We start from the raw sequence: 12,110 nt of genomic DNA on the forward strand, positions 1-12,110 counted from the left end.
ACTAACTAAAGTGATCCCAGCATCTCTCAAAATGAAATCTGTAAGAAAAACTTAAACTGTATTTGTTAAAATTTTCAAAATTAAAATAATACTTCTACAGCAACTCACCACAGCTCTAAGTGACTAACAATACAAAGAAATTATTCCATCTAAAATTTTTTAACCCTGAAATTTTGATAAGGCTATTTTTACTACATGTACCAAGAAGTTAAGATAATCATTAATCAGTAATCAATAGATGATTGTGATTTGTGCTTGAAACAACTATCATTGTTATATTTGATTAAATATTTAGTTTTACATTTTATACATTCTGGGTATCATTTATAGAAACATTTGTCTCAAAATTCTTCATCATCCTTGTTGATCTTTTTTCACAAAACTTTTCATCAGTCTAAATTTTGTATTAAGAGGAGGCAAAAATACATTTGTTGGATCAATAAGTGGTTTATGTGTAAAGCTATTCTATACTGGGTCCAAATACTTTTGGAGCAACCAGTTATTTTTAATATAATAACTCAGCAGGGATGTCCCATTTGCATATGAAACAACAGTAAACAGACTGCATTCCTAGTAGCTCTGCAACTACGTTTAGATTATCACAGATGTTATTAGTATTACTATACTGTTAGTATATCATCATCACCAGTTTAACAGTCAATTTTCGGGGTTTACCCCATTAGCTGGTTGTCCTCCAAATCTTTTTTTCAACCCATTCATGGTCTAGGACAACTTTTGGGCTCAAACCATTTTTTAATATCATGTGACGCCATCTCCACACGTCTTCTTTCATCTCCTCACCTCTGCCTCATTATTATTATTGTCTGTATACCTCTTAATCTCCTTCACTCAACATGACAGAACCACCATTATCTCTATTTTTTAGCACAAAATAAATTGGCTCCATGCCAAGTCCATATATGAACTCAGATTTGTCATATTCTCACTCTGTAACAATCCATATATCCATCTAATCATATTAATTTATTTACTTTATATATTTGCCTTAGGATCTGCATTTATCATCCTTGTCTCACTCCAATGGAGCATATTACTTATTACACAGCTTTCAAATAATTTACCATTCAAAAGAAGAGTCAGAAAGACTTTAGAAGTCTGAATGGGGGACAGCTCCATGTATACTTCTTCCATGCATCTCACACCTAAGCTATTACTGCTGTGACCACATTGCTATCTGCACTCAAGGTGTCACTTAAGTTGCAGAAGTTCTTATACTTACCACTTTAGCATTATGCATCCTGCTACTGACTTCCTCACAGCATTTTTGCTGCATACAACACAAGGCATGCCTCATGCCTCTTACCCTCCAACCATCATGCATCTTCCTTTTGAAATCTGATTTGCAATCCTGAAAACATTTCTGTTTCTTTCCTTAGTCTGTAGCTCATTTGCTTCTTTATAGATCACCCGATCACTTTCTGCCACTCCTTATGGCACACCCTCTTTTATTCAATTGCCATCTCTAACAAAGTATTATACCACAATGTTTCCTCAGTGTTTTTTTTGTCCAGCCTCTTATATTGTTATCAAATCATACATTCTTTTAGCTTACGACACCTAAGGATTCTAAAACTTTATTCACTTGCTAGCAGTAAATTTATTTCTTACACTCTAGACATTCAAATTGCGACCTTCAGACTAGGTACATACTTCCTCTTACTTTTTCAACATTACCCAATGAACCTGTTCATAACCATCAGCAGTAGCCTCAAAATGCCCATTCTAGTCACCATCCTTTACAAACACCTTCCACTGATGCATCTCAGATGTCAGCTCCATCAGCTTTTTCTGAAACTAATTTCTCTGTTCATCGTTTCTCCTAACAATAGGTTAGGAGTCATTTACCAATAATTACCATAAAAATACTACAGTAATTCTCTTCACCATCACTATATCTAACATTTTTCAGATACAAGAACACCAATTGCAGCATTGCAATCACGTCTCCTCTGCCAGAAAAACATTTCCCATCTATAATTTCCACACCTTTGCCTTCCCATCTCATCTGTAATGCACAGCACACATCTATACGTCTCCTGTTCAGCACTACTACCAGTATTCCCTACTTTCTCATCATACACCCAACTCTGCAAATCAGAATCCTTACACACTCTCTACTTCATACTTTTTACCCAATACCTTACTTTCATCTCCCCTGTCATCAAACCATCCTCCCCACAGTACATCAGGTCTAGGACTCAGGTTTCACTTGTCAGAGGTTCAACTGAGTTCCTCAACTTTCTGTTTGACAGAAAAGCAGGCAGGGACGTCCACAGAGTACTACAGGTTGTACTCTGCCCATGCTTTGTAAATTTTATTATTTTTAGGTCATCATTAAGGAAGCAGTGAAGCAGAAATGTTTAAGAAAGATTGCCCTTTCTTTTACCAACCTCCTTTAGATGCCTTTCATAATATGCAAGAATAATGTTTACATCATTCTAATCCTAAATTGGACGGTTTATTATTATTAAATACACTGAAATTTGCATCTCAATGACAATTTAGTCTTATATTTGCAAAGACTCTGAATATATTCTTATATAAACTGTTGATATAATGTATAATATAATTGTAATGCTAAAATATTTGCATAAAGTATCTAGACATTGATGTGGCAGGTTGCTAGGCATTACCTTAATATTAACAGGTTCACGGTCATCTTCTAAAGTAGAGGTGGGCAAAGAGGACAAAAAGAAGAAGTCTTTTCTGTCAAGCTCATCATGAAGTTCAATTCACCTGATGTACAGTAATCTTCTCTTTTGATGACACTGGTAGCTTTCCCCCAATTCCTTCTTCCTCTGATTATTTAAAGCATAGATGTTATCTTTGGTAGAGCTGTCATGAGCTTGTAGGGCCAATTGGTTGCTTTGATTACAGCCTAGATATTTTCTTTTTCTTATTACAATGTAACTCTTTGTTGTCTACTAACTAATCTATGAAAATATTAAGCACCGACCAGTCTGTTGCCTGTAATGTCACTCAATGCAATAATGTTTCACTGTAAAAAAGTGCAAAATACATTTTTCTATTTTCAAAAACTTTTGGAGTTTTGATAAGTGGGCCCTGCATGGGCACTGCAGGTTCCAGGCAATTGGGTTTAGAAAATGGATGGATGCATAAACATAGATGGTCTCAGATGCAATCATCCAGAACCAGAGAATCTTGAAAGTATCACATATGATAACAACACTGCTGTTTTCCTTCTCAGATTTGTAACACCTTCTTTACAGCATACGCTTGCTGCTACCATAGCTTGAACAGAAAAAAAACAAGCTATACTATCAAAATTTTCACTGTTGCACTTTAAATTTAGGAATTAATTTTGTTTATATAATGTATAATATAACTGTAATGCTAAAAGATTTGCATCAACTATACTCATGAAGGAAACTGTAAATGTTTAAAGATATCTGTTGGCCTCAGATATTGTTTTGAGAAGCAAATTGGATAACAGCAGCTTTATTATCATTATTATTATTAACAATAATAATCACACTAGCACAAATTACTTTACAGGCTTATGAACCCATAATGAACAATTTTACCTCTTTACATTGAAATGGCAACAAAAAACAAAAACTATATCCTTTATGTTTCAGCAATGTAATTAAATTATACAATATAACACTGCTCATTCATACAATAATCCAGAATTTGCAGAACTCTAATTACATGATTTATTTTGTACTGTTCTTTATTTCCTATAATTTCTTTAAGTATTTCTAATACTTAGAGATGTTCCCCTTCTATAATTACTATGTTCAGTTTGGTTTGATGATAAACAAGGTGCCTTCTGTGCTGAGTTAAGATTGTTCTTCCCATGATCATAGGAATTTTTGCCTGCACTACAAAGACATGATGTTATAGTCAATGAATATTGATGGATGGATGTGACACTAGCTTGCTTTGGGAAATACTGTCTAATGTATTATATATCTTTATTTACTTTCAATCACCTTTCTCATTTAATGCTGGTACACATACCACTTATTTAAAAAAATGAAAATAGCTTACTTCAGCTCTATGCCTATATATCACAAATGCTTTGTTTGATCCAAATCCAGTAATTGCACTGATTGTATCAGACGATGCTATATTCCACTCTGTATCCCTAAACTTTATAACACTTTGAACAAAGTGAAACAAGAACAAAAGTTTGTTGTGTGTTTTACCTAATGTCACAACTTTAAAAGTGACAAAATAATAAGATAGTTTATTAGTAGATTTAAATAGATTGATTTTTATCCATGTTGGGCTTGGAATAATTTTTGTATTAACAAAGAATTATTAAATCATACCTTGCCAGTATATCTTTTAAAGAATGGAGTTCTTCAACATTTTCCTGACACACTTGTTCAGATTTTATCATCTGTTCAATTTTGATATCTAGCTGATTAGAAACATCCATGTTTTGCAGCTGTTAAATAAACAGAAACTCAGTTACATGCTTATATAAATTTATCAGGTTTAAAAATTGTGGTAATAGTAGCAAAATTCAACAAATGATGAAAATTAAACTAATACAGTAATGATAAAGTTTATGGCTAAGCACAAAATGCTGTTATCAGAAAATTCTATGCAACCTTCATTAGGATGTACCTTTTAGAAAAGTGTAACAGTTATGTATACTCTTTAAACGTTTGAACAACTTCAGCTTTTCCCCATGTTCTTCAAATAAGTTAATCAAATGAATAAGATAAGACACTGTACTGTTAACAATATTGAATCTTTTCATATTGTTTGGAATTTAGATTTCATTTTTGATTACTATAGCACAACAAATATAATTTAAGTCTGCTTCTTACATTAAAGCCAAAAGCCAAAATGTACTTGTTGATAGCTCTAAATAGAATTTTGACTAGTAAAAATATAAATGTTATAAACAGCAAAGCCATATATTAAATGTTAAAATAATTGCTTCAAAAAGGTGTCAGATATGGCACTCCAAGGTACCCCAATGGCAGTACTGCTATTTTTGTATTTTTTTTATTAATATATGATAAGTCCTATATTTTAGTAATCCTGCTGAACTTTTGCGAAGTACAGAGCAGCATGTTAAGAAAACAAAAAGACCTTCAAAGAGATGCTGATGTCAGAGTAAGCAAATCATCATAGCACACTGGAGGTCAATAAAGCAGAAAACTCCACAGAAACCCGCACAGTGTCCAACCCAGACTTCAGGAAATGTGGAATAACGGCTGGGAGTGACATCTAGTTATGTTTATGCCGCAAAACCAGTGGGATATCAGTATCTATGCTTGTAACCAAAACACACACATAAACCAACATCAACATGAACTAGCTATGAAATGCCACCACTGCACTGCACAGGAAAAAATTATGAAGGTTGCTCTCAACTTCAGGAAGCTGATAATTGTGCTCTGGATGGGTATGCAGACAATGATGGAAGTGAATTTTAACCGGCAGAAATGATATGACTCAACGAATAAAAGATCTGGACGTATGCTCAACTAAATGTGTTGAAAACCAACTGCCCCTTTGGAGGGTGGAGAGGAGCTGGTGGCCGATAAAAATGGCCAGGGATCCGACTTGGAAATTGAACCCGCTCTCTCCAGTGAGGACGGTGTGAACTCCTTTCTCAAGACATCGACCGCTCCTTCAGCCTCTTCAGAAGGTGTTGCTGAGCCAGCCCCCCTGGGGGCACCAGTTAGTGAGCAGGCATAATTTGCCTGCTTGCAGTGAACTGACAGCTCCTTAGAGTTTGCATTTAAACACGCTTTTGCTGACAGCGACTCCTATTATAGGGACCGCAAGTCCCCCGCCTTCAAGACTCCACACTTTCTCATTAAAAGTGGCTTCCTTTATCAGGTGATTTCCAACAGTGCAGGGGGAAGACTGATTGAACAGCTGGTTTTCCCGGCTGAACACAGGGAGCCAGTATTGAAGATTGTTCATGCACATGCCTTAGGCAGTCACCTTGGCACTGAGAAAACTAGGGACCATATCTCAAAGCGGTTTTATTGGCTGAATATGGGTTGGGATGTCAAAGAGTTCTGTAAGTCTTGCCTGACTGTCAGGTGGTCTCTGCTCACAAAAAATCCTAGTCGCAGATTCACAGTCGCTCAAGATGACCTAGGGCCTCATGCATAACGTTGTGCATAGAATTTACACTAAAACATTGCGTAAGGACAAAAGCGGAAATGTTCGTACGCATAAAAAAATCTAGATGCATAAATCTGTGCGTACCCCTACTTCCATGTTCTTCCGCTCCATAAATCCCAGTCAGCGTGAAAAGTAACTCATGTGAATGCGCCTTCTGTCTCGCCCCAACTCCTCCCAGAATTACACCTCTTTGAATATGCAAATTAATATAAATCACCCTTAAAAAAAAGCACAGGGGATAATATAAGAATTTCAGCGAATACCAAGTAGAGGCAAAGGAAAAGCATACTATTTGTTTATTTAAACCATGGTATAATCAACAAAAGGAAGTTATCGAGTGACATAGCGTGTTGGAGAAACTTGAAAGCTCACGTTCACAAAGTCGCACAGTGCCGGAAATAAAAAAGAAGTTGTCAGATATCAAAGTTGGCGTGAAAAGGCGAGTCGTAGCCCACCGTCTGAGTGTCATATGAAAGCTTTTTAGGGTACAGAGAAAAAAAGGCACACAGTGGGAAAAAAGCACGAAATGTCAACTTCAATCTCGAAATTTCCTATTTAATCATGTAGTTTATTTTGTCATTAAAGTAGAACATCATAAACGTCATCTTAAAATAATTTAATTAACCAGTTTCTTAAATCACATCTTAATTAAAGTAGCACGTAAAATGATTTGTTTTGTATGTGATCTTCTATGTGCTCTATGTGTGTGAATCACTACTTGCTTCTTAAACCGGCTGTCTTCATCCAACTGGACACAGAATCCATTACATTCGTGATATTACAGCTCTCTGAATAACTAGAACACTGAGATGTATACGTGATATCATTTTCATGATGATAGGAGTTAAAACACATTATTAAACATGGGTTTTCCCACACAGTGATTGTGCGCAACCTTCGATGAAATTATTTATTGCAGCAGTACTCATTGGCGGCACTAGGCTTGTAGCTGCCCTGGGCAGAGAAAGAATCGGTGGCCCCTTCACCTGCCAATGTTAATATGGTATCTTATGCACGGTAGATGGCCACGTCCGTTGCGGACACTGCATAGCCGACTCGTGCTCATGACACAAGCGTTTAAACTTTTGTCGAAATTTGCTGCTGCGTTTTTAGCTGTGTTGTTATTTTCTCTTTCTGTTTTATATTCAATATATATTGGCGTGGCCGCCCCTGCAACCTTTGCTTTTCTTTCTCCAAGTAACTGATCGCCACACAATCAGCTCTGTAATAGACGTTAAGCCATCTGTAAGCTTAGAGCGCCGATTCTTCAAAACATTTAAGGAACATTGAAATATCTTCATAGTACATGTTTAATTATTCTATCCTTCACGCCAGTCCCAGTGAAGAATATAGATTATTTAAATGAAGTTAAAGTTTTATCTGTATAATATAATAAACATATTTTGCTGCATTTCATCTTAAAAATGATATCGTCATCATATGTAAATATGCGCTTTATAAAGTGGCTCAGGTTGTGCAATATTATAACTGTAGTGCAAGTTTACAGTGAGGTAATTCTACTTATAAGTACAGATAGTTCTACAAGGAGCAATTGATTGAGAGGCGTTTAAAGTTCTTGGGATGAAACTGTTTCTGAACCGCGAGGTCCGTACAGGAAAGGCTTTGAAATGTTTTGCCGTGGCTGAGACAGCGTGGGCTTGATGCTGTATATCGATAATTCTCTTTCCGATCAGCTGCTGCTGGGATTCCCCACTCAGATACAGTGATATAAATACTCCGAGTGGTGCATTGAGAGTAATATGGAAAAAGATGATCCACTGTAGCAACCCCTAACGGGAGCAGCTGAAAGAAGAAAAAGAAGAAGAAGATGGTGCAGTGAGAGTAACAACGCTAAAGCAGTTATGGTATTTGGAATACTATGGCTATTCCCTGGATCATTATATTGTTACAAGTTAATTTCATTCAGATGCATTACACTAATAAACAATATGCGGTTAATTTCAGTGTATTTATAAAGCAGCATCAGGAAAATAAAGAGTACCCACACAGGAACAGTAGCACTGCTTTGATGCTGGGTGCTGCCAGTCTGCAAAACCGAGTGGAGAACTTGCGTACAACAAGGTATGAGGTACCGTAGAAAAGTGCGTGGCTTTACACCAAGTGTAGGTTTTATACATCGCAATTTGAACGTGGAAAAGTTCTTACGCATTCTTAACATTTCTGTGCATACGCACCATTTATGCATGAGGCCCCTAGTCAGTTAAGTAGCAGAGGGAGTTGTTAATCAGTTTCCGCTGCTTTGGTGTTAATAAAATTAATAACAGGTGCACTATAGGGATATCAATGCGACAACCTCCCAAAAAGGAATGGTTTAACAGGTGGACACCACTGACATTTTTCCCTCCTCATCTTTTCAGACTGTTTTTCACTAGTATGGCATTTGGCTACAGTCAGTGTCACTATTGGTAGTATGATATGATACCTTGACCCTACAGAGGTTGCAAAGGTAGCCCAACTTCTCCAGAATGGCATATCAATATGTGCCACTGCCAGAAGGTTTGCTGCGTCTCCCAGCACAGTCTCAAGGGCATGGAAGAGATTCCAGGAGATATGTAGTTACTCTAGGAGAGGTGAACAGGGTCGTAGAAGGTCCTTAACCCATCAGCAGGACTGGTATTTGCTTCTTTGGGCAAGGAGAAACAGGATGAGCACTGCCAAAGCCCTATAAAATGTCCTCAAGCAAGCCACTGGTGCGAACGTCTCTGACCAAACCATCAGAAACAGACTTCATGAGGGTGGCCTGAGGGTCCGACGTTCTATGGTGGGCCATGTGCTCACTGCCCGGCACTGTGGAGCTGAATTGGCAGGTCCACCACAGGTGCCCTGTGCTATTCACAAATGAGAGCAGGTTCACCCTGAGAACATGTGACAGATATGAAAGGGTCTGGGGAAGCCGTGGAGAACATTATGCTGCCTGTAACATTGTTCAGCATGACCGGTTTGGTGGTGGGTCAGTGATGGTCTGGTTAGGCATATCCACACAGACCTCTACAGGCTAGACAACGGCACCTTGTCTGCCATTAGGTATTGGAATGAAATCCTTGGACTCACTGTCAGACCCTATGCTGGTGCAGTGGGTCCTGGGTTGCTCCTGGTGTACGACAATGCCCAGTCTCATGTGACGAGTATGTAGGCAGCTCCTGTAGGATGAAGGAACTGATACCATTGACTGGCCCCCACGCGCACACAACCTAAATTTGATAGAACACCTCATGGGACATAATGTTTTGGTCCATTCGACGCTGCCAGGTTGCACCTCAGACTGTCCAGGACCTCAGTGATGCCCTGGTCCAGACAATCCATCAGTTGTCTCATTAGGAGCATGCCCCCCGACACACAGGGCCCATACAAACTACTGAGTAAAATTTTAAGTTGCTGAAATGAAAATTTGGCAAAATGGACTAGCCTGATGCATAATTTTTTCACTGACATCTGTAGGTTGATAACTTTCATTTCCATCAATGTGGCATCCTTTCGTTTCTAACACATTGTTGCAGAACAACAGCATGAAGGAAGTGTGGGATGGGATGAAGATTATCACTGGCTGCAGCTCGAAGCGGGGTGCCACCATCAAGACAGACGTGGAGAGAGCAAACCAAATGAACAACTTCTTTAATAAGTTTGATCACAGTAACCCACTCTCACCTCGGAGTACTGCATCCTGCAACCATCCTTCTGCTGATACCAGCATAGGTGAGACATCCTCACCCACAATTACAGCAGCCCAGGTGAGCAGAGAGCTGAAAAGACTTTGTGCCAGAAAAGCAGCGGGTCCAGATGGTGTATCGCCACGATTGCTGAAGGCCTGTGCGTTGGAACTGGGGAGTCCTCTACAGCGCATCTTCAACCTGAGCCTGGAACAGGGGAGAGTCCCAAGGCTTTGGAAAACATCTTGCATCACTCCTGTCCCAAAGGTATCACGTCCTAGTGAGCTGAATGACTTCCGGCCTGTTGCTCTGACGTCACATCTGATGAAGACCATGGAGCGGCTGCTGCTTCACCACCTGAGGCCACAGGTCCGCCACGCCCCCGACCCTCTGCAGTTCGCATACCAGGAGAAGGTGGGAGCGGAGGATGCCATCATCTATATGCTTCACCGATCCCTCTCCCACCTGGACAGAGGCAGTGGTGCTGTAAGAATTATGTTTTTGGACTTCTCTAACGCCTTCAACACCATCCAACCTCTGCTCCTTAGAGATAAGCTGACTGAGATGGGAGTGGACTCACACCTGGTGGCATGGATTGTGGACTCTCTTACAGACAGACCTCAATATGTGCATCTTGGGAACTGCAGGTCTGACATTGTGTGCAGCAATACAGGGGCGCCGCAGGGGACTGTACTTTCTCGGTCCTGTTCAATCTATATACATCAGACTTCCAATATGACTCGGAGTCCTGCCACGTGCAAAAGTTCGCTGATGACACTGCTATTGTGGGCTGCATCAGGAGTAGGCAGGAGGAGGAGTACAGAAAGTTAATCAAAGACTTTCTTAAAAGGTGCGACTCAAACCACTTACACCTTAACACCAGCAAGACCAAGGAGCTGGTGGTGGATTTTAGGAGGCCTAGGCCCCTCATGAACCCTGTGATCATCAGAGGTGACTGTGTGCAGAGGGTGCAGACCTTTAAATATCTGGGAGTGCAGCTGGATGACAAATTGGACTGGACTGCCAATACTGATGCTCTATGTAAGAAAGGTCAGGGCAGACTATACTTTCTGAGAAGGTTGGCATCCTTCAACATCTGCAGTAAGATGCTGCAGATGTTCTACCAGATGGTTGTGCCGAGTGCCCTCTTCTACGCGGTGGTGTGCTGGGGAGGCAGCATAAAGATGAAAGACGCCTCACGCCTGGACAAACTTGTTAAGAAGGCAGGCTCTATTGTAGGATTAAAGTTGGACAGTTTAACATCTGTGGCAGAGCGACGGGCACTAAGCAAACTCCTGTCAATCATGAATAATCCACTGCATCCACTTAACAGTGTCATTTCCAGACAGAGGAGTAGCTTCAGTGACAGACTTTTGTCACTGTCCTGCTCCACTGACAGACTGGGGAGATCGTTCCTCCCCCACACTATGCGACTCTTCAATTCCACCCGGGGGAGTAAATGCTCACATTAATTCTATTTTAATTTTTTTCATTTTTATTACTATTTAATTTAATATTGTTTCTTTGTATCAGTATACTGCTGCTGGATTATGTGAATTTCCCCTTGGGATTAACAAAGTATCCATCCATCCATCCATCCATCCATCCATCCATCCATCCATCCATCTATCTATCTATCTATCCATCTATCCATTACCCAGTCCATATCAGTATAGATGTCCAGCATAATGTTTTCAAAGTCCATCCATCCATTATCCAACCATATATATCCTAACTAAGGGGGCACGGGGGTTTGCTGGAGCCAATCCCAGCCAACACAGGGCGCAAGGCAGGAAACAAACCCTGGGCAGGAAGCCAACCCACCGCAGAGTACTGAAGTCACAGCTCCTATTCTGAAAGAATACTTGAGTTTGTACCTGCATTCTTTTTACACTAATAAAGTACGTGTATCTTCCTTGGAAATCTGGCCTCACATTTTTGTCTCTTGTGCAACTCTGTGACCCAAGTTTGACAATACCTGTATAAAAACAGCACTTCTTAAATTGCAAAAAATATTTGATTTGAAAATGAGACATTGGATGCAACTTTATTGTTCAGTGTAAACTGACGCTGTTTCTTACTTGTTTTGTTCATTGCTAAAAAAAACTTTGAGAACCGCTATGAAACTCGAGCAGTACAGTATCCACATACAACACAACTACCCACGTGGACGCTATGTGGAGTACTGACTCAGAATTTGGCTATTCCTGTCTGATGTTGCACCTGAGTTCTCACCAAGACTGCCAGATGCCATAAATTTTGCAACAGATGTCACTTTGTTTTGGTCTAGCAAGAAAG

At 39.5% G+C, this 12,110-nt stretch overlaps 1 protein-coding gene across 2 annotated transcripts in view; it reads right to left on the reverse strand.

Annotated features, from left to right (window-relative positions):
* LOC120529572 (FYVE and coiled-coil domain-containing protein 1-like) overlaps positions 1–12,110 on the reverse strand; it is a 238,352-nt gene that overhangs the window by 136,419 nt on the left and 89,823 nt on the right. For both annotated transcript variants that reach the window (XM_039753478.1, XM_039753479.1), the window contains one exon: positions 4,320–4,438. In XM_039753478.1, the coding sequence (XP_039609412.1) occupies positions 4,320–4,438 (119 nt within the window). The remainder of the gene's footprint in view (positions 1–4,319; positions 4,439–12,110) is intronic.

This window comes from Polypterus senegalus, chromosome 5 (genome assembly GCF_016835505.1).
Source record: "Polypterus senegalus isolate Bchr_013 chromosome 5, ASM1683550v1, whole genome shotgun sequence".
NCBI classification, from domain to species: domain Eukaryota; kingdom Metazoa; phylum Chordata; class Cladistia; order Polypteriformes; family Polypteridae; genus Polypterus; species Polypterus senegalus.